We start from the raw sequence: 24,671 nt of genomic DNA on the forward strand, positions 1-24,671 counted from the left end.
ATGCCCATCTAACTTACCATAATTTAGAGTCTAAAAGATGTTTTATTCAGCTTTGCAGCCAGTATTCCATGATGTGGGCAAGTTAAAATGCTGATGCTGGTGACAGTTCCACTTTAAGTAGGGCCTAAGGATGTGTGAGGCTAGGGAGTGTTTCATTAATCATTTCTAGGGCTGTATTGTGATTCTGAGGAATATGGCCCGATGTCAGGTCTGTGTCACAAAATAATAATCCCCTGTCACTTTTATAAGGGTCTCACTGGTCAAGGTATAGCGCTGCAACGTCCGATACCAGTGAAACTGGTTACTTTGATTTGATTCTGGTATCCCTCACCTGGGCCACATACTCTATGTTGGTATAGGAACCCCCGGTTTATGCAGTATAAAATAAAGATCTCAGTCCACTTTGTTAACATAGAATATTCTTTAATGTTGGAACCGGTATAACATATATAGAGTAGGTAGCAGCTACACGGCTTGGTGTTCACTTCATCTTCTGATTTACACAGAGCAGTGGCGTAACTAGAGTCTGATGGGCCCCGGTGCAAGATTTGGACATGGCCCCCCCATCCTGAATAAATTACCATTCTGGTATATATATCACTCATTCTGCTATATGTTCCTTATCTCGGGCCCCATCCTGGTATATATATCCCCCATCCTGTTATATCTGTCCCATGTTCTGCTACTGTTATTTAATGTATAGAAGAAAATAAACCTTATACTCACCAGGAGCGTACATAGAAGTCATGGGGCTCAATAGAGGAAGTATAATGCACCCCCCCATAGTACTCCATATAATATAATGCATCCCATAGTGCTCCATATAATATACTGCACAGTCCATAGTAATCCATAAAGTATAATTCACAGCACATGGTCATCCATATTATAATGAACCACCATAGTCATCCATATTATATTGAACCACCATAGTCATCCATAGTAAAGTGCGCCACCATAGTCATCCTATAAAGTATAATGCACAGTCCTCCATATAATATAATGCACCCCATAGTCATCCATAGTAGTATAATGCACCCCATAGTCATCCTATAAAGTATAATGCACCGTCCACAGTTCTTCATATAGTATAATGCACCCCCATAGTCATCATAGTAGTATAATGCACCCCCATAGACATCCTATAAAGTGTAATGCACAGTCCACAGTCCTCTATATAATATAATGCACCCCGAAGTCATCCATAGTAGTATGGCCACTGTTTTTGTTTTTTTTATAATAAATATTCACTGTTCCTTCTCTCATGCACTGCGCGTGTCCTCTTGTGGAGCCAGCACGACTCGCCATGCGACAGGAGCGTGTGACGTCACTGCCATGCGCCCCGTCACGTGCATGCCGACATCAGCTGCTGGCCTCTGATTGACCGGCAGCATGTATTGTGGCGCTCGGACCCGCTGACACAGAGGCACAGACATTTTCAATTACACAGCATAAATAACTTGAACTCTCTATCTCCATGTTTCTTCTTTCTGTCGCTGTATAGCCCACTTCTGCAGTAGTACCCGTGCACCGACCTGGTCAGCTTAGTCTTGTTCCTAGGACTCCAAGACTGGCTAATACGTTGCCTCTTCAGCCCCACTCCTTTACTAGCTGCCTTGGGCCCACAACTCACAACTCTATTTCTGGCTTCAGGCCATACTAACTACAACTGGCTCCCTCCTCTCATGCCCACTTCTCAGTGCCTAGGATCTTCCGTCTGTGTCTGGATATTTCTGCCACTTTCTATCCAGTATAATGAATTTCAAGGCTTGTTGCCTCAGTAATATTTATAGTCATCGTCATATATTTGCTATTACATTATGCATTACAATCATCATCATATCTTCAGGGGGGATCTTTCATCTTCTGACATATTCTTAGATCTTGTTTTGATGTCTGTGGTGACTAATCTCAGGTCAAAAGGAGCCCAGGTTTTCACCCGTAAACCTCTATATGGAGAGGTGGAGTTTGCAGTATTCCAAGAGTGGACTGGAGTGTCGTTAGATGGAGCCAGGTGTCATTTCCAGTACGGTGCAACTTCAAGTTCCAGGACTGGTGTTCAAAGCATAAAGAAGGAGAGAGGTCAGAAGGCGGGTATAGAACTACAGGTAACTAGTGATGAGAAGACCTATGCAAGTTCGAGTTCTGATACCTCACCTGTACTGGAACTTGAACCAGAACCTGGGCCCTATTGAAAACAATCAGGATCCAAATTTTTGAGCTGGAAAATTTCTCTCTCTCCTTCCTCCGGAACTCCAAACATTGCAACAGACTTCAGGGACAAATCTGTGTTCGGCGTTTAGCACCGGACACTAACTGTCCTGTACGAACACTGAACTTTGAAGTTCGGGTTCGCTAATCTCTACAGGTAACTCCCCAGGACTGGACAATAGGAATAGAGCTAGCTGATGCACAGGTGATCAAACTGGAACATGACTGGCTAGAGGCAGACACTGAACTGAACTGACACTCAGGCAGCTGATGAGTGAGCTGCCTGGATTATATATCTACCATTGAACTCATCTTAGAAGCAGCCAATGGTGGGTATTTCTTAAAATCAACAAAGCACAGCACTACAGGAATTAACCAGCATAAACTACAGAAAGAGATTGTGGTCACAAACCCAAGAAAAACAGAGAAGCATAACATTCATGTCAGTTGCCTGCGGATTCATATTTGTCATAGACACAGATTGCCAGCAATACAGCACAACCACCACAAGAACGTCAAAGGGAATCACACCAGGTTTTTGCTGCCCCATCTGCAAGCAGAATGACGTAGGACAGAGACCCTGATTCCAGCAATGTGTTACTTACTGGGCTGCTTGATACAGTTTTGATTAAATCAGTTTTATCTGCTGCAGTTCTGTAGTCCTCTAATGCTGAGCTCTGTATAACCCCGCTCACAGCACTGCTGCCAATCAAGTTTCCTAGTCCTCTAGTGATAATGTCCTGCTGATAAAACAGTGATTTTAAAAAATCTGCAGCAAGCAGCCCAGTAAGTGGCACATTGCTGGCATCAGTCTCTGCTCTTACATTATGCTGCTGTAGTGCGGCGCGGGGACGTAGCCATGGGCGAGGCACTCGTCTCCTCCTTTTACACCCTGGCACTCTACATGAAAGTGTAGGTCCTATCTTGGTGTTGGTTTTAGTGCTGTGAGGGCCGTACGTCCGGCCAGGACCATATGTTCCATCGTTCAAAAAAGGAGACTTCCATTCAAAAATAAAGTCTTTACTGAACAGTAACTTGGTAAGGGTTAGGTATAAGGGATAGCAGGCACAAAGTCTTATGGACTTTTCTTTTACAGTACAAAGTGTAACATACCTGGTGGCGGGCTTGCATAGTGCACTATGTCTCACTATGCAAGATCGCAAACTTGATCTTCAGTCCAGTCTGCTAGCCTGGCTTCTATTCATGCTGTCTGTTTGTCTCTGTTCTGACTGCTTAGGGCGGTGGCCCGGTTACTTCCTGATTCTTGTAGCTGCTGTGGGCACACCCCTAATGCGTCCTCAGCCTATTGCTCTCTGTCACTGGATATTTAAACCAGCTTCACCTGGAAGCTGATGCCTGAGCAACGCTTTCATTCAGTGTGCTCCTTGACTCTGAATGTGCCAGGTCCTGTCCTGTTCTGTTCTTGTCTGTTTCCGCCACTCTGGGGACTGTATTCCCAGACTGGCTCCTGTATCTCTTTCAGTAGCTGTTCCTGTCTGAACTGTACCATTGCCTGTTCGTCCCGCCTTCTAGGGGCCGCATACCTAGATCTGTTATCTGTGTTTTCTTGCCTGTCTGTCCGCCTTCCTGGAGGCTGTATTTCCAGGCCTGTCTGAACACGCTCCTAGCCTGTTCGTTTCTGCCTCTGGGGGCCGTATACCCAGGCTCGTTCCTGTATTTCGCTGCAGTAACAGTTCCTGTCTGAACTGTCTCCTAACCTGTTACTTGTTTTGTCTCTATGTCAGTTTCCTCCCTTTTGCTGCAGTGTCTGAACCAGCTCTTGGCTATACCTAGGCTCGTTCCTGTATTTCGTTGCAGTACAGTTCCTGTCTGAACTGTCTCCTAACCTGTTACCTGTTTTGTCCCTTTGTCCGTTTCCTCTCTTTTTCTGCAGAGTCTGTACCTGCACCTAACTCCTACTCGTTTTCGCTGTACTTCTGTTTGTGAGTTTGGAGTCCACTCGCTACTTCTTTGCAAGTACCTTGTGTGTATCAGGTTCTGCCTTTCCCTTCCAGTCTGTTCCGTGTGAACAGAGCCCTGTCCCCTCTGCTCTGTCTTTGCTCACCGCTTTGGCGGTTTATCTCTGCTCTGCCTTACTTACCGCTCTGGCGGTTTCTGCCCGCTCTGCTCTGCTTTGTCCACCGCACTTGCGGTTTCGCTCTGCTCAGCCTTGTCCACCGCATCTGCGGTTTCGCTCTGCTCTGCCTTGTCCACCGCACCTGCGGTTTTGCTCTGCTCAGCCTTGTCCACCCCACCTTGGGGTTTCGCTTTACTCTGCTTGATTAACGCATCTGCGGCTCTGAACCCGTCTCCTAGTCCGTACTGGACCCTACCTAGCCTGTGCTCTAACCTGCCTGTTCCTGTATTCCCCGGTGTGGGTCAACAGCCATGTCCGGGGTCTGACCTGGAGTCGCACCTGGTCCCTCTGCTCGGTTCCTCCCTGGTGCACTGGCGTCGTTAGCCGTCATGCGACCTTGGTCGGATCGGGTAGATACTTAGTTACGCCCCTCCAGGCACTCTCTGGTTTATGGTCCAGTGGGATCACTAAACACGCACACGCCAGTCAGTCTGGGCGTGTGCATAACACAAAGCATTTTCATTCACACAGTATCCTTCCTCTGTAGTGTACCCTAGGGCTAGTGAGGCACACTGTTTGGCCCTACTTCGTGACAACCCATCTTCTATGCCACAGTCATGATCAGCACGTCTTTCTCCTCGCTCAGCGGTTTCGCTTCCTATTCCTTTCACTAACTGCGCCCTGGATCTACCGCTCGTGACCCCCACTAGTCCCACGAACTCAGTCCTGTTTAGGTCCATTACCTTCAGGGTCTGAAATCTCTTTGCTTTCGTGGCTCAACGTCCTTTCCAAGGACCCTTTTCTGGAAAAAACACTCTCGTCAGTTACTTCAGGATCCCACTATTCCCCTTTCCTTAGTCTCCTCTTGCTCAGGATCACCCTTAAGGCAGCTCTGCTCACTTTGCACTTCCTACTCGCACTTGAAATCAAACTATCTACAGGAAGCAGTCTCTTTTCCAAACACTAATCCCCTCCCACTATAGGCTAGTCCCAAACAGTAATGCGATCCTATCTTACCCTAATGTCACTAGCTAAACTACAGTAACCTATCTACATATACTGTACATTTCTAACACTACCTTTTAACATTATGCATTACCGTTACATTACAGTCACACTACACAATATATACAAAGACACAAAACATAATACACATTACACTACAACACATAACACGATTGGTGTCTTCAGGGGTAGGAACGTGACAGCATCGTGCACCATCCTTGCGCTACTGTTAGATTAGGCAGCAAAAACCTGGTGACAGATTCCCTTTAAAGAGCGATGTTTGAAGTGGAGATGGCACTGACGGTGACACCACTTATGTAGTCCATCAAAAGACATCTGGAGAAATTGCAGAAAAGCACAATGTGCATGAAGATGTGGAGACTACTCTGCAATTTCCTGAAGCATACATTTATCACATCCCTTTTCATAATTCTTAGGTAGGGTAAATATGGTGTCCATATTCTGCGTGTAACTTGTTCCTGTCTTTTGTGCAGGTTTACATATTGTGCAGGTGATGACCAGCTGTGAGCTGAGAGATGACGGCAGCGTCTCAGGGTATCAGCAGTACAGATATGATGGGACAGAGTACATGTTCTTCGACACACAGAGAGTGACCTATATCCCTACAATGCGTGAGGCTGAGATCACCACACAGAGATGGAACAGTCTGAATGTAAGAATGGGGGAGGCAGCCAAGAATTTCCTAGAGAATACCTGTATTGATCGTCTGAAGAAATTCATTAAGTTCGGAAAAGAAGATCTGGAGCGGAGAGGTAGTAATAATGCTTCACATGTGGCATTTTGATGCAGTTTTTGAAAGCAAAACTAGAAGTGGATTCAAAGAAAGTAAATTAGGACCTTTCTTCTCAATCTTGCCCAGACCACCAATAAGACTTCTCCTTGATACATCCCTGCAGAGTTTGGCACCAACACATTTTGTCTAACTTGCATAAACTTCTAATAGTGCCACACACTGTTCCCCTGAATGCAATGATGATGATGCCAAGACACCTTTCCAACCCCCAACCCTGATTGATAAGGCCACAGTCCCCTTTGAAAATAGCTATCATAAAAGAAAAAAAAGTACATTCATCAGTTTCTTCTGGACTTGTGAAGCTATGTCAGTTCAGGGGCATACATAAAAATGAAGGGGCACCATAGCAAAAGTCCTAATTGGGCTTCCACCTCCCCCTCCAAAACAAGATAAATTGGTAAAGTAGGTGAGGTCACAGTGCATTGGCAGTCACAGAGGGGCATACCTCCCAACTTTTAAAGACAGGGGCGACGGACATGAATTGGGGCATTTCAAAAGTAATTTTGCCCCTATTGAAGCCACTCATTGTCACAGGTCAAAGTCAGAGACCCCATAGTGGCCATGTGGTCTGCCATTTATAGCAGTATGTCACTGTGTCATAGAAACATTTTTGCTGGCTGTGACTTTCTGTTATTTTTATTGCTGATGTCTATCAGTTAAATCAGTTAAGTCTCTCTCCCTGGGGTCAGGCAAAAATCTGAGGGCAAAAGTAATAAAAGCCAAAGAGTTTTTTTTTGTAAACCTTAAGCACCCCATACACTTTAGATAACTGTCTGCTGAATGATGGTCCGGCTGGTATTTCAACCGACAGTTTTCTTGGTCGTCTCTCACATACAAAGGAGCACTCTGCTGCTCTGTGTTCTCTATGAGACAGCTGAACACTGACATAAAAGCTTTGAAAATTCACAAAACTTGTGTAATGACCCATGTGTGGTCAGAAACTAATGTTTTGGCATCCAGCGGGGTTCCAAAAAGAAGGAGCGCCATTTTAATTTTGGGCACAATTTTGGCTGGAATAGACTGCAGATGCCATGTCGCATATGCAGACCAAGAGGTACCAAAACACCAGAAACCCCCCACAAGAGACCCCATTTTGGAAACTTGAGGAATTTATCTAGGGATGTGGTTAGCATCTTTAATGCCCCAAAGTGCTTCACAGAGTTCTATAACAATGGGGCGTGAAAATGAAAAATTGAATTTTTTTTCCACTAAAATGTTGCTTTAGCCCCAAATATTTTATTTTTACAGAGGTAACGGGAGTCACTCGATCTCCCAATATGTTACACAATTTCTCCTAAATATGGCAACAGCCATTATGTGGTGAGAAACTAATGTTTAAGCACTCGACAGGGATTCGAAAGGAAGGAGCGCTTTTTCGAAGTGCAGATTTTTGCTGTAATATTATTTGGGCGCCAGGTCACATTAGCAGAGACCCTCAGGTGTCAGAACAGCACATCCCCCTCCCCCCAAAAGTGACTGCATTTTACAAACTACGCCTCTTAATTAATTCATCTTGGGGTGCAGCAAGCATCTTGACCTCACAGGCATTTCACATAATTTAAAAAAATAGAGGAGTGAAAATGAAAAATGTCTTTTTGCCACAAAAAAAATTGCTTTAGTCCCAAGTTTTTCATTTTCATAAGGCATAACGGGAGGAAAAGAAGCTCATGGTTTGAATGTGACTTGTCCTGAGTTCACCAGTCGGTCAGTATGTGGTGTGAATTTATTGCATAGCTCAGAATAGAAGGCGCGCCATTTTGGACAGCAGCTTTTGCTGGAATGGGTGTCAGGTGACCAAATATTAAGAAGCCCCCCAAACGTGACACTAAGTTATAAAATGATCTGGGGAGATAATGAGATAGTAGCTTTATATGGGGTCATTGCGGAATATGTAAGTTGTGTTGAGTATATAAAAGTTAATAAGGTGATGCAAGAACAGTGTAAATCAGAAATAAGATGAACAATCAATGGATATGTGGTAGACTTTGAAACGTTCCTTGATATAGAGACCATGTTTTCCAGAGCAGGTTTCTCAATGTTGCATGGTGTCCTTTCATATCCCCGTATTTCGCACACTCTGCACATTCTGTGTTATTACCTTCTTTGTTGTTTGAGGGACCTCCCCAAAAAGATGTTGCCCTGGTGCAACGTGGGCACCTTCATTTCCAGAGGGAATGGGGCTCTCCCCTACATCTCCCCTACTACATGAGTGGAACAGGCGGCCACGAGAGGTGGTGAGTTCTCCTTCAATGGAAGTCCTCAAACAGAGACTGGACAGACATCTGTCTGAGATGGTTTAGTGAATCCTGCATTGAGCAGGGGGTTGGACACGAGGACCCTGAAGGTCCCTTCCAACTCTAACATTCTAGGATTCTATGACCTTGAAATTGGAGGGATTTGCCAGTCTGGACTCCACATCGGGATAGTAAGCGTTGTACATTGCCATCTGCACCATGCGCACGGCCGGCTTTATGTACCACACTTTAGTTTTCTGCATAGCACTGTAAGGCAGGAGGACCTAATCTGAGAGCTCAACCCCTGCCATGAATTATAATCCCGGATACAATCTGGCCATTGTGGTGAAATCATGGATGCAGATTGGAGTTGGATGGAATAGAAAGCATAGGCTTCGTACTGGCTCCAAACTCAATTCTGTATATAGGCAGGAGCTATCTGCTTCTGACTCCGGAGCAGCGCACCTCTCTTAGCATTTTTGAGAGTCTGTTGGGGTCTCAGGACCTGCAACCCCATTAATCTATTTGTAATGAAGAGACCTACAACATATAAAAACTCTTAGCCACACTTTAAATCGGAACTCGCAGTCTATGAGTAATTTATGCAAACTTTGTCAACAACACTGACTTACGTGAAATGTAAATTCAATCATGAGCACATCCAAAAGCCTTCATAAGTTCGATGTTCATAAAGCCAGCTAGCTACAGTTGTTTTTGGGGGAGGAGGATTTTTTTCTTGAAATAACTGGTGCATTTTATGTCACTGTACCCATGGCTGTCCCATCCTTTGTTGACCCAATCTCAACAAATCTGGCATTTTTGGTTCATACATAGGGTTTTGTAGTAGGGGACATATAAGGTCACTAATTGGATCTACTGTTCCAGCGAGGAAGACCAGTGGATTTCCATCCCATGATGATTATTTTACAGGCATAAAAAGTAGATTTCATAGGTGCTAAAGGCTTTGGTGTCAATATAGGTTTGATTTTATGTTTTTTATTTTCCCTCTTAGTTCGGCCGAGGGTGAAGGTCACAGGTCGGGTATCAGGAAAGGTCACAAAGCTTCACTGCCAGGTGTACGGATTTCACCCCCGAGCTGTGGATGTGAAGTGGATGAAGAACGGGGAGGACGAGGTTCACTCATATGAGACCACACACGTCCTCCCCAATCCTGACGGCACCTATCAGATCAGGGTCAGCGCAGAAGTGACCCCCAAAGAGGGTGACAGATACTCCTGTTATGTGGATCACAGCAGCCTGGAGGAGGAGCTGAACATCGTGTGGGGTGAGTGCGATCTATGTGGCCTGTATGTCAGAAGGAAAACTGTAATATGGACTGTAATATGGCACCAGCTACGCAGACGAGACTTTAAAAAATCTAATTTATACATTGCAGAATTTTTTTGGTGGATAAAATGACCTCTGGTGCAGATTGTGAAATTCGCAGCATGTCAAATTTTTAAGAGGATTTTTATTGTGGATATTACCCTTTGAGGTGGATTCACAAATAGCAGATATTGTTGTTGTTAGAATCTATGTTGTTTTACTATCGGCCATCTTGTTGTGGCATGCTAACTTCTAGTCTTTTCCTCTGGTGCTGGGTGTCTTGGCCACGTGATCTCTTCACTCTTTATTACTCAGCATCTGTCTACCATTCCCCGCTGGACATCAGTGTTGTTATGCTTGTGCTCTGGCTAAGTTGCCTTGTTAAGTTCTTTGTGCTTTGGACAATTGATATCCTGGGACTTCTTGTTCCACCAGTTTTGTTCCCTTTAATCTTCGTTTCTGCAACTAACTTTTCTGTTAGGAGGCCTCCTGTTTTTGCTCCCAGTCCTTAGATCTTTTAGGGACCCCTTTCCCCTTCCTTCAGGTCTTCGTTTGAGTTCAGTGCAGGAGTTTCAGTGGGGCTATTCACAAGGAATAGGGCACCCAACCCAGCATAGGGTTAAGCTGAGTCTCAGTGCAGGGACAGCTTTTCCCTCCTATTCCTTAGTTCTAAGTTGCAGAACATAACAGTTGTAAGTGTTGTTCAGATGAATAGCGCGGATTTCCGCATGTAGAAATTTCTGGAAAAAAATCTTCCACATGTGAATCCTCCGTTGCAATGTAAACACGTATGGCTATGCTGAAAAAATGTATGAGATCTGCAACCTCTGTAGATGATTCTTCTTCCTCCTCCTCTTCCTCCTTCCTCCTTCCTTCTTTCTTCTTCTTTCTTCCTCCCATTGACCATCACTGTAGTAGCAGTGTTTCATTCATTTACTGAGATAGCAGCATTTCTTGTTTTGTTGTTGTTGTTGCCTTTTTTTTTCAAAATTAACTAGATGGAAGTGCAGCCATATTAATTGTCTGCAATAAAACAGCTGTAAGGGTTAATCATACATGGAAGATTGGCAGCTCTTAATGGAGTTTCCAAGCACAGAGTTTGTATAAACCATTCTGCTTAGCAGGTACCGTGGCCTTCACCCTTTAACCCTTATATAGGGATCTGGACTTACAACAGGGGGTCCTCCAGCTAGTGTCCACAGAGTAGCTGCTGGCCGGTGGAGTGAGCTGGCTGAGAAGAGTCGTTTAGCTGGGTCAAAACCAGGAAGGCCAGATACAGGATAACATCAGGAGTCAGAGACAAAGTCAGGAGATAGCCGAGGTCAGGACAAGGATGTGACAGAGTCAGAGGCAAATCGATAGTTAAGTAAGTTCAGAGTCAGCAACAGGTATCAAACAAGCTGGGTCAGATATTTGGGTGAAGCAGGAGACAAGGACCAGGGTCAGGATAAACTTTTATATAACTGTCAACACCCAGCAGTATACAGTAGGGTGTCTGCCCCATTAGCTACAGCTATAGCTTCTGTACCGTACACACACTCCTCCTGCCTAGCTGGGTGGTGCCACTGGTCCCGCCACTCCAGTAACTCCAGCTGCACAGTGCCTGGAGCTCTTGGCCATGATGCCTCCTTCCTCACCACTGCCACCTGCTGAATGATTGCAGGAGCACATGGTGATATATGGTTCAGGTAAAGATGCAACAGGTTCATGTAGGTAGCCCCTATTAGGAGACCCTATGGTTCAGGCTCATCAAAAAATGAAATAATGACATTTCTTGATTAGGTTTTGATGTTACTAGATGAAACCAGTTTACAGTTATCATAGTTTCTCTATGCAGATGTAATTATTCTGGAAAAGAAGTCGCATGGACAGAGCCGAGTAAGAGATGGTGTACTTTGTGATTACACTGCTCCAACTGCAACCTCTGAGGCATCGACCTCCACTACAAAAAGGAAAGCTTAGACTCCCCGAGGTATCCAGTTGACAACGTCAGCCCCTTTTTAGTCAAGTCACTCAATGGTTTGATAATCTTGGAAAAAAATGTAATACATTTACAATAGTAATACTGTGTAAGGGTTAAAAGGGTGGTCCGAAACTAACACTACTTTAATTCTAAATATCGGTCTGTTAATTGTAACAATCTAATTGATTTTCTAATATGATTTAATTAAGACGTCCCTACCATTCCCTCTCTACTCTCTCTAACTTCTTTAGTTTATTTTAGCCTTTCTCCCGACCTTGAAACAAAGTGTCATCAGTATGTCGATTTCAGGGCCTCGACTAGTCTCTGCTCTCCTTGGCATTCGTCGGTTGTTAATTCCGACGTATGCTCAGTAGGATCATGTCACTGTGCAATATTGTTTTCAATGTGCAGTGACAGTGCGCTCCCTCGTCGTCTGTGATGAGAAGTTACAAGTCGGCAAGAGAGCGCACTGTCTGTGTGCATTGTAAGGAGATAACCCGGCACGAAGAGAGAACAGAGACCAGTGCTGGCCCCCGAGAGTGACATTGGTTTTGGGGGCGGGGATGGTCTGTTTCCTGCTCGCTCTCCTTACATTGTGCACTGACAGTTTCTGGTAGGAAGGTGACATTAGCTTCTCAGAAATTGATCAATATGTGTATATAGGTCATTTCAGATCATTATATCAGATTCTCCTTCTTTTATCCTTTAGAACCTCCTCAGACCTCTCATCTGACTGTGATCATCTCTGCGGCCTCCATCGTTCTTATTCTCACACCTGTCATTGCTGGAGTCATTATATATATGAGTAAGTACAGGAATAAAGGGCTCAGTGCAGCGGGACCCCCCACAAATTAGGGGATCATCACTGTACACACAGTAAAGACCATTCAAACTGCTGCAGTCTTGACGGGTACTAAGGCTGTGTTCACATGGGGCTGTCACTGAGTCGTCCTTCCATCTGGCGTTTAACAAAGATGCTGTGAACGTTTCATGTGAGGTTCGGACCTGGCTCTGGTCCAGCCCCTGGCCGTGAATAGTGATGGATTTTAAGGGTATGTGCACACTACGACTTTTTCAGGTGTATTCTGCCTGGAATCCGCATGAACAAGCGCTGCAAAACCGCCACAAAAAATGAACATATTACACAGCAATGTAAAAACAAGATTGCTGTGCACATGTTCCATGACTTATTACTACTTTTAAGCAATTTAAAAGAAGTAATGATCATTCTTCCACTTAGTAGTTGTTCACCGCTGTAATGGAAATCATAGAGAAACGACGCAGAAAAATACGGCAAAGCCGCCAGCAAAGCAGCTTCAGGAAAAAGGAAAGCTTGACGACTCTGGAGCAAAGACGTAGTGTGCACACAGCCTTACATGAGTGCGGCCATCAGTTATGATCCATTCATAGTGATGCAAAGGATATACGTGAGCGCAGCCTAAGAGCGCGTTCAGACCTACGAATGCCGACATGTGAAGATCGGAGAGCGCACCGACCAATGTTATTCCACAGGACAGGGAGGGAGTATGGATGATAATACCGATGACACGCGGAGGGAATATGGATGATAATACTGATGACACACGGGGGAGTATGGATGATAATACTGATGACACACGGAGGGAATATGGATGATAATACTGATGACACACGGGGGAGTATGGATGATAATACTGATGACACACGGGGGAGTATGGATGATAATACCGATGACACACGGGGGAGTATGGATGATAATACTGATGACACACGGGGGAGTATGGATGATAATACTGATGACACACGGGGGAGTATGGATGATAATACCGATGACACACGGAGGGAATATGGATGATAATACTGATGACACACGGGGGAATATGGATGATAATACTGATGACACACGGGGGAATATGGATGATAATACTGATGACACGCGGAGGGAATATGGATGATAATACTGATGACACACGGGGGAATATGGATGATAATACTGATGACACGCGGAGGGAATATGGATGATAATACCGATGACACACGGAGGGAATATGGATGATAATACTGATGACACGCGGAGGGAATATGGATGATAATACTGATGACACGCGGAGGGAATATGGATGATAATACCGATGACACGCGGAGGGAATATGGATGATAATACTGATGACACACGGGGGAATATGGATGATAATACTGATGACACACGGGGGAATATGGATGATAATACTGATGACACGCGGAGGGAATATGGATGATAATACCGATGACACACGGAGGGAATATGGATGATAATACTGATGACACACGGGGGAATATGGATGATAATACCGATGACACGCGGAGGGAATATGGATGATAATACTGATGACACACGGAGGGAATATGGATAATAATACTGATGACACACGGGGGAATATGGATGATAATACTGATGACACACGGAGGGAATATGGATGATAATACTGATGACACACGGAGGGAATATGGATAATAATACTGATGACACACGGGGGAATATGGATGATAATACTGATGACACACGGAGGGAATATGGATGATAATACCGATGACACGCGGAGGGAATATGGATGATAATACTGATGACACACGGGGGAATATGGATGATAATACTGATGACACGCGGAGGGAATATGGATGATAATACTGATGACACACGGGGGAATATGGATGATAATACTGATGACACACGGAGGGAATATGGATGATAATACTGATGACACACGGGGGAATATGGATGATAATACTGATGACACACGGAGGGAATATGGATGATAATACTGATGACACACGGAGGGAATATGGATGATAATACCGATGACACACGGAGGGAATATGGATGATAATACTGATGACACACGGGGGAATATGGATGATAATACCGATGACACGCGGAGGGAATATGGATGATAATACTGATGACACACGGAGGGAATATGGATGATAATACTGATGACACACGGAGGGAATATGGATGATAATACCGATGACACACGGAGGGAATATGGATGATAATACTGATGACACACGGGGGAATATGGATGATAATACCGATGACACGCGGAGGGAATATGGATGATAATACTGATGACACACGGAGGGAATATGGATAATAATACTGATGACACACGGGGGAATATGGATGATAATACTGATGACACACGGAGGGAATATGGATGATAATACTGATGACACACGGAGGGAATATGGATAATAATACTGATGACACACGGGGGAATATGGATGATAATACCGATGACACACGGAGGGAATATGGATGATAATACTGATGACACACGGGGGAATATGGATGATAATACTGATGACACACGGGGGAATATGGATGATAATACTGATGACACGCGGAGGGAATATGGATGATAATACCGATGACACACGGAGGGAATATGGATGATAATACTGATGACACACGGGGGAATATGGATGATAATACCGATGACACGCGGAGGGAATATGGATGATAATACTGATGACACACGGAGGGAATATGGATAATAATACTGATGACACACGGGGGAATATGGATGATAATACTGATGACACACGGAGGGAATATGGATGATAATACTGATGACACACGGGGGAATATGGATGATAATACTGATGACACACGGGGGAATATGGATGATAATACCGATGACACACGGGGGAGTATGGATGATAATACTGATGACACACGGGGGAATATGGATGATAATACCGATGACACACGGGGGAGTATGGATGATAATACTGATGACACACGGAGGGAATATGGATGATAATACCGATGACACACGGAGGGAGTATGGATGATAATACCGATGACACACGGGGGAATATGGATGATAATACTGATGACACACGGAGGGAATATGGATGATAATACTGATGACACACGGGGGAATATGGATGATAATACTGATGACACGCGGAGGGAATATGGATGATAATACTGATGACACACAGAGGGAATATGGATGATAATACTGATGACACACGGGGGAATATGGATGATAATACTGATGACACACGGGGGAATATGGATGATAATACTGATGACACACGGAGGGAATATGGATGATAATACTGATGACACACGGAGGGAATATGGATGATAATACTGATGACACACGGGGGAATATGGATGATAATACTGATGACACACGGGGGAATATGGATGATAATACTGATGACACGCGGAGGGAATATGGATGATAATACTGATGACACACAGAGGGAATATGGATGATAATACTGATGACACACGGGGGAATATGGATGATAATACTGATGACACACGGGGGAATATGGATGATAATACCGATGACACGCGGAGGGAATATGGATGATAATACTGATGACACACGGAGGGAATATGGATGATAATACCGATGACACGCGGAGGGAGTATGGATGATAATACCGATGACACACGGGGGAATATGGATGATAATACTGATGACACGCGGAGGGAATATGGATGATAATACTGATGACACACGGAGGGAATATGGATGATAATACTGATGACACACGGGGGAATATGGATGATAATACTGATGACACGCGGAGGGAATATGGATGATAATACTGATGACACACAGAGGGAATATGGATGATAATACTGATGACACACGGGGGAATATGGATGATAATACTGATGACACACGGGGGAATATGGATGATAATACTGATGACACACGGAGGGAATATGGATGATAATACTGATGACACACGGAGGGAATATGGATGATAATACTGATGACACACGGGGGAATATGGATGATAATACTGATGACACACGGGGAAATATGGATGATAATACTGATGACACGCGGAGGGAATATGGATGATAATACTGATGACACACAGAGGGAATATGGATGATAATACTGATGACACACGGGGGAATATGGATGATAATACTGATGACACACGGGGGAATATGGATGATAATACCGATGACACGCGGAGGGAATATGGATGATAATACTGATGACACGCGGCGGGAATATGGATGATAATACTGATGACACACGGGGGAATATGGATGATAATACTGATGACACGCGGAGGGAATATGGATGATAATACCGATGACACGCGGAGGGAATATGGATGATAATACTGATGACACACAGAGGGAATATTGATGATAATGCCGATGACACACGGGGGAATATGGATGATAATACCGATGACACACGGAGGGAATATGGATGATAATACCGATGACACACGGGGGAATATGGATGATAATACCGATGACACGCGGAGGGAATATGGATGATAATACTGATGACACACAGAGGGAATATTGATGATAATACCGATGACACACGGGGGAATATGGATGATAATACCGATGACACACGGAGGGAATATGGATGATAATACTGATGACACGCGGAGGGAATATGGATGATAATACCGATGACACGCGGAGGGAATATGGATGATAATACTGATGACACACAGAGGGAATATTGATGATAATACCGATGACACACGGGGGAATATGGATGATAATACCGATGACACACGGGGGAATATGGATGATAATACCGATGACACGCGGAGGGAATATGGATGATAATACCGATGACACACGGAGGGAATATTGATGATAATACCGATGACACACGGAGGGAATATGGATGATAATACTGATGACACACAGAGGGAATATGGATGATAATACTGATGACACACGGGGGAATATGGATGATAATACTGATGACACGCGGAGGGAATATGGATGATAATACCGATGACACGCGGAGGGAATATGGATGATAATACTGATGACACACAGAGGGAATATTGATGATAATACCGATGACACACGGGGGAATATGGATGATAATACCGATGACACACGGAGGGAATATGGATGATAATACCGATGACACACGGGGGAATATGGATGATAATACCGATGACACGCGGAGGGAATATGGATGATAATACTGATGACACACAGAGGGAATATTGATGATAATACCGATGACACACGGGGGAATATGGATGATAATACCGATGACACACGGGGGAATATGGATGATAATACCGATGACACGCGGAGGGAATATGGATGATAATACTGATGACACGCGGAGGGAATATGGATGATAATACCGATGACACGCGGAGGGAATATGGATGATAATACTGATGACACGCGGAGGGAATATGGATGATAATACTGATGACACGCGGAGGGAATATGGATGATAATACTGATGACACGCGGAGGGAATATGGATGATAATACTGATGACACGCGGAGGGAATATGGATGATAATACTGATGACACGCGGAGGGAATATGGATGATAATACTGATGACACGCGGAGGGAATATGGATGATAATACTGATGACACGCGGAGGGAATATGGATGATAATACTGATGACACGCGGAGGGAATATGGATGATAATACTGATGACACGCGGAGGGAATATGGATGATAATACTGATGACACACGGAGGGAATATGGATGATAATACTGATGACACACGGAGGGAATATGGATGATAATAGTCGGTTTTTGATGAATAAAATCAGATGATATTTCAGACACTCGGATGATCCCGGCCTGAAGCTGCAGTCGCTCATCTGTGTAACATGGACGGTTTTTCATCCTTGTGTCATTTGTTTCTTCTACGGTTTTCTTCCGTGTTGCAGCCTCTTTTTTTCTCATTTCTCATTTGTTTTTAAAAACAGAAGGAGTTTAGTCTTTCTGAACTTTCCTTTATCCATTTTTAATGGCTTCCCATTGACTTTAATGGCCAATTCTGTAAAACGTCTGAGAAGACGATGTTCTCGGAGCCGACACTGATCTGTTCTTACAATGGACGTGTGTATGGACGAATGAAGCTCTACTGGTCAATGTGCTGTCCGAGAAAACACGGCGTCAGCCGGATGTGTCACTGTGATGTGTGAATGAAGATGACCGAGAGCCGAGACATCCGAGGCGATGGCCGAGAGCCGAGACGTGCGAGGCGATGGCCGAGAGCCGAGACGTGCGAGGCGATGGCCGAGAGCCGAGACGTCCGAGGCGATGGCCGAGAGCCGAGACGTCCGAGGCGATGACAGAGAGCCGAGATGTCCGAGGCGATGACAGAGAGCCGAGACGTCCGAGGCGATGGCCGAGAGCCGAGACGTGCGAGGCGATGACCGAGAGCCGAGACGTCCGAGGCGATGGCCGAGAGCCGAGACGTCCGAGGCGATGACAGAGAGCCGAGATGTCCGAGGCGATGACAGAGAGCCGAGACGTCCGAGGCGATGGCCGAGAGCCGAGACGTCCGAGGCGATGGCCGAGAGCCGAGACGTCCGAGGCGGTGACCGAGAGCCGAGACGTCCGAGGCGAAGACCGAGAGCCGAGACGTCCGAGGCGATGACAGAGAGCCGAGATGTCCGAGGCGATGACAGAGAGCCGAGACGTCCGAGGCGATGGCCGAGAGCCGAGACGTCCGAGGCGATGGCCGAGAGCCGAGACGTCCGAGGCGGTGACCGAGAGCCGAGACGTCCGAGGCGAAGACCGAGAGCCGAGACGTCCGAGGCGGTGACCGAGAGCCGAGACGTCTGAGGCAATGACTGAGAGCCGAGACGTCCGAGGCGAAGACCGAGAGCCGAGATGTCCGAGGTGATGGCCGAGAGCCGAGACGTCCGAGGCGAAGACCGAGAGCCGAGACGTCCGAGGCGGTGACCGAGAGCCGAGACGTCCGAGGCGGTGACCGAGAGCCGAGACGTCCGAGGCGAAGACCGAGAGCCGAGGAAAGATGAGAGAAGCTCAAATCAGTCCAAGATACAGTAGAGAAATAAACGTCTCCATGATCGTGTTATCTGTAGAAAATTATATTATATATACACTTATATACTCAGAAGGAAAGAGGATCTTTGTAACTTTCTTAAAACTAATTTTGTTCCTGAGTTTTCTGTATTTAATCCCATCTCCTCTTCTTATTTCAGAAAGGCAGAATTACATGGCAGCCGGCAGTGAGTATTCAGCTCTGGGCTCTGATCCCGGCATTCACTATTATGGGTCTAATATACATATTTTTAGTCTCTTATTTAGCGCCATTAATTCCAGACCTCATCATCACTGTCCCCATTGGGGCTCACAATCTACATTCCCTCTCAGTATGTCTTGGGGTATTACTGCTATTATATTTATATCCAGTGCGGTAGCGTATGTGATGGTTAGATACGGTACTTTTATTAGTTCGGGGCACTTGTGATGGGGGTTAGATAGTTTTTAGGACTGCGGGAAGTTGTAAGGATCTGTCATAGATTAGCAAGAAGAAACGCCTTATCTACAGATCTTCTCTGGCTGGAAATGTCCTTCCCTCCGCCGCACCGCCACTGTGATGGCGGACTAATAGTGTAGTAATATCACCACCGGGGGCGTCCGCTGGTCCTACAAGTATATAGTATACACCGTGTTCAGTGGAGTAAGATCTGACCATGAATACGACATAATAACAAGTAATCGAAGGCCAAAACTTATTAATCTGCAAATCTCGTAGGCCAAAACTTACGTCCCTTATTAATCTGCAAATCTCAGAACTGATTTCTGACCGTTACTAAAAAAAAAATATTATTTTGCAGCAAAATTTCTCATTTATTAAGTGTTTAACAACCAGAAACCTAAAATCACAGCTCGGGGCCATGTGCTGCATTAAGGCTTCATATTATCACCCCTTAGAATATAACATAATGGTGACCAAGAAAAAGCAAGAAAATCCGCCTCATCCAATGAGAAGATTATTATATAAGTGCTATATTCTGTATAATAACGGCCCAGACGGAGCTCGGAGAAGCAGATATGAAATCCTTTCTGCATTTATCAATGTCGTTCTTCAGTTTTTCTGCTGTTATTTTACAAGACAAATATTTTTTTTGCATTTTTCACAGCTTCGGACGCGTCGCCTGATTTATAACTGTAGGTAAATATCCGGACCCTGATAATAAAGACTCTCGACCTCTGACATGAAGGATATAAATGACTCTTATTATCATTTAATCTCTAGGAGCAGAAGATCGGAGCCTCCATTGCCATCGGCTGTGACGTTCCCCTTCATCTGCCATTCCTCACATGCGCTCGATCTTGGGCGCGTCGTCCTGAAGAAGGCGCAATATGTCCGAAAGAAGTTTAGGGCAATTTGTCAGATATTTTTTATTTATTCTTGTTTTCACCGACGCACCTGTCTCCTATAGGAGATCCAGTAGGGAACGTTTCCCTCGGCTCAGTATTTCCTATAGATGTTGAATAGAGATGAGCTGACCTGACGTTCGTTTCGGGCTGATTTTCTTGCAGCGGACGGTATATACTATTCAGTTTAAATAAGTTCAGGCCGAAACAAAAAAAAAAAAACATTTGCCATTTATTATTTATTATAATCTGAGGTCTCACCAGACACCGAGGCATTATAAACGGGGGGCTGGGAGGGGATTAATAAATGCGGACATCCTCCCGTGTCCTGCAGTCTTCCCATAGCTGTAGATGGGGGTGATTGTTCTTCGCTCTCCTTCACCTTCCAGCACGTGACTACTTTCACAGACAGAACATGAACCCATTACAGTCTATTGGGGCTGTTCACATGTCCAAGTTATTCTGCAGACATGTGTTCATGGATTAAAATTACCATTGAAGTGTATGGATCCGTGGAAATCACTGATAGCACACGGACGCCTTGTGCCGCCCTTGATTAACATTACAGTGAATAGCAGAAGATTTACTATTTATTTATTGTTTTACTATGTGAAAATCACTGGAGAAAAACCGACACATTGACCAATATGTAATAAGCTAAACTCCATTAATTAACTTTCTAATATTATAAATAGTATAACAGCTAACATTAATGGTTAATATTATTATCTACCAGAAGAGGGAGCTCTAGCTCATTGATTTCTATAGCAGGAAAACATTAATTCACCACAAGAGGGAGCTCTTGCTCATTTATTTCTATATCAGAAAAACATTAATGTAATCTACCACAAGAGGGAGCTCCTGCTCATTGATTTTTATAGGCCCTCTCCCCTCTGTACCAGTCGGTCATTGTTAATTTGTTCACTGTAACTTATATTTGTGTTTTGTATGTGCAGCAACATGGAATCAATAGTGCTCTAAAATTAAATACTAATAATATATTGTGAAAAAATAATATATATATGCCGCCAGAGGAGGGAGCTCCTGCCCATTGATTTCTATATTGTTAAAATATTAATACAATCCACCACAAGAGGGAGCTCCTGCTCATTGATTTCTATAGTGTGAAAACATTAATACAATCCACCACAAGAGGGAGCTCCTGCTCATTGATTTCTATAGTGTGAAAACATTAATACAATCCACCACAAGAGGGAGCTCCCACTCCCCGCTATGTAATCTGAAGACAGCAGGAGATAGAGGCTAAAACACAGAATCCAGGGACACCTAAGCAACTGCAATGCCCTGTGTATGAGGTAAGCAACATAGGTTATCAGGAGAACTATACAACATTTCTAATTGAAGGTATTTGCTAATATTATTAATATTATTACACCTACTACAAATTGGGGATAGGATATTGGAGATGGGAATACCCTTTTAATACAATCCACCACAAGAGGGAGCTCCTGCTCATTCATTTCTATAATGTGAAAAAATTAATATAATCCACCACAAGAGGGAGCTCCTGCTCATTGATTTCTATATCAGAAAAACATTAAAGGGAATCTGTCAACAGGAGATAGAGGCTGAGGCACAGCATTCAGGGATACTGAAGCAACTGCAATGCCATGCACATGGGCTAAGTAACATAGGTTATCAGGAGAACTATACTACATTTCTAATTGAAGGTATTTGCTAATATTATTAATATTATTACACCTACTACTTAATGGGGATAGGATCTTGGAGATGGGAATACCCTTTTAATACAATCCACCACAAGAGGGAGCTGCTGCTCAATGATTTCTATATTGTGAAACTATTAATATAATCCACCACAAGAGGGAGCTCCCGCTCGTTATTTCTATACCCCTTCTTGAACTAAATGTTTGACCCCGATAAAATAAGAAAAGCTATGCTCACCACCCATGCTTGTGCCGATCCCATGGTGTCGGCAGTCGCTGTCCCGGGGCTCCCGTTCGGTCGTTGTGACACATGAGCCAGACGCCCAATCAGCGCTGGCCTCACTGTCTCCGCCTACATAAGGATTGACCATGAAGAGTGAGTCAGAGATCGGCTGCAGCCCGGACCTCCTCTTCATGTTCAATCCGTACACAGGTGGGGACAGTACCGCCAGCCCTGATTGGGCGTCGGCATCATGTGTCACAACAACAGCGCGGGAGCCCCGGAGAGAGCGAGTGCCGACACCGCAGGGACGGCGCCAGCATTGGAGGTGAGTATAATTTTTTTTATTTTATTGGGGCCAAACATTTAGTTCGAGAAGGGGTTGTCTTAGCAGTGGAGAAGCCATTTAACCCCTTTCTGACGTGTGTCGTAATAGTACGACACATGTCGGCTCTTTCCCTTTGGTGCGGGTTCCAGAGCTGAGCCCGCTCCTTTCCGGGCACATGACAGCTGATCTGTACAGCTGTCATTTGCCCCAACAGCCGCGGGTGGAATCGCGATCCACCCGCGGCTGTTAACTAGTTAAATCTCTGACAGCTGCATTTAACTCGATCTTACAGGAAGCGCGTCACTAACGCTGCCCATCGGCGCCCGTGTCACATGACCGTGGGTCGCTGATCGGTTGGCATGACAACCCGGGGTCTGCAGGAGACCTCTGTGGTTGTCATTGCCGGGATGAAGCTCTGCTGTGTGTAGCACAGGCGATCAGACACCTGCAGCTTCTAGTTTCCCATGGAGACTATTGAAGCATGCAAAAAGAAGTGGAAAAAAAAAGTTTTTAAAAATAATAAAAAAAATATAAAATAAAATATAACAATAAAAAAAAAAAATCAAATATACACATATTTGGTATCACCGCACTCAGAATCTCCCGATCTATCAATATATAAAAAGAATTAATCCAATCGGTAAACGGCGTAACGAGAAAAAAATTAAAAACGCCAGAATTACGTTTTTTTTGGTCGCCGCAACATTGCAATAAAATACAATAACGAGCGATCAAAACATCGGATCTACCCCATAATGGTATCAATAAAAACGTCAGCCCAACGCGCAAAAAATAAGCCCTCACCCGGCCCCAGATCACGAAAAATGGAAACGCTACGGGTCTTGGAAAATGGCGCCATTTATTTTTTTTTACAAATTTGGATATTTTTTTTTCACCACTTAAATAAAAAAGACCCTAAAGAACCTATACATGTTTGGTGTCTACGAACTCGTAATGACCTGGAGAATCATAATGGCAGGGTAGTTTAAGCATTTAGTGAACAATAAAAAAAAAAACAATAGTGGAATTGCACTTTTTTTTCAGTTTCACCACACTTGGAATTTTTTTCCCATTTTCCAGTACACAATATGGTAAAACCAATGGTATGGCTCAAAAGTACAACTCGTCTTGCAAAAGACAAGCCCTCACATGGCCTCATATTGACTGAAAAATAAAAAAGTTATGGCTCTGGGAAGAAGGGGAGCAAAAAATGAAAACGAAAAAACGGAAAATAGCCCGGTCATGAAGGAGTTAATACAATCCACCACAATAGGGGGCTCCTGCTCATTGATTTCTTTGTTGTGAACACATTCATAAAATCCGACACAAGAGAGAGCTCCTGCTCATTAATTTCTATATCAGAAAAACATTAATATAATCCACCACAAGAGGGAGCTCCTGCTCATTGATTTCTATATTGTGAAAAAAATAATATAATCCGCCACAAGAGGGAGCTCCTGCTCATTGATTTCTGTAACATACCTGGCGGCGTCCTTGCATAGTGGTCCATCTCCCACTGTGCAAGAGCGCGCACTTGATCTCCAGTCCAGTCTGCTAGCCTGGCTTCCCTCCATGCTGTTTGCTTGCCTCTGTTTCTGCTGCTTAAGGGTGGTGCCCGATCACTTCCTGTTTCTTGTACCTG

General features: G+C 44.4%; 1 protein-coding gene across 2 annotated transcripts in view; it reads left to right on the forward strand.

Moving 5' to 3' along the window:
• Positions 1-21,824, forward strand: part of LOC141155249 (class I histocompatibility antigen, F10 alpha chain-like) — a 32,359-nt gene extending 10,535 nt beyond the window's left edge. Inside the window, exons 3-8 of one of the 2 annotated variants that reach the window (XM_073642048.1) lie at positions 5,788-6,066; positions 9,354-9,626; positions 12,340-12,435; positions 19,611-19,637; positions 20,556-20,587; positions 20,672-21,824. In XM_073642048.1, coding sequence (XP_073498149.1) covers positions 5,788-6,066; positions 9,354-9,626; positions 12,340-12,435; positions 19,611-19,637; positions 20,556-20,581 — 701 coding nt within the window. In that variant the 3' untranslated portion in view covers positions 20,582-20,587; positions 20,672-21,824. Of the gene's footprint in view, positions 1-5,787; positions 6,067-9,353; positions 9,627-11,504; positions 11,640-12,339; positions 12,436-19,610; positions 19,638-20,555; positions 20,588-20,671 lie in introns of those variants that run through there. The other variant, XM_073642049.1, reaches the window with a different exon arrangement.
• The last annotated feature ends 2,847 nt before the right edge of the window (positions 21,825-24,671 follow it).

This window comes from Phyllobates terribilis, unplaced genomic scaffold (genome assembly GCF_046119375.1).
Source record: "Phyllobates terribilis strain yellow unplaced genomic scaffold, ASM4611937v1 Scaffold_7__3_contigs__length_470593459, whole genome shotgun sequence".
In the NCBI taxonomy this organism is placed as follows: Eukaryota; Metazoa; Chordata; class Amphibia; order Anura; family Dendrobatidae; genus Phyllobates; species Phyllobates terribilis.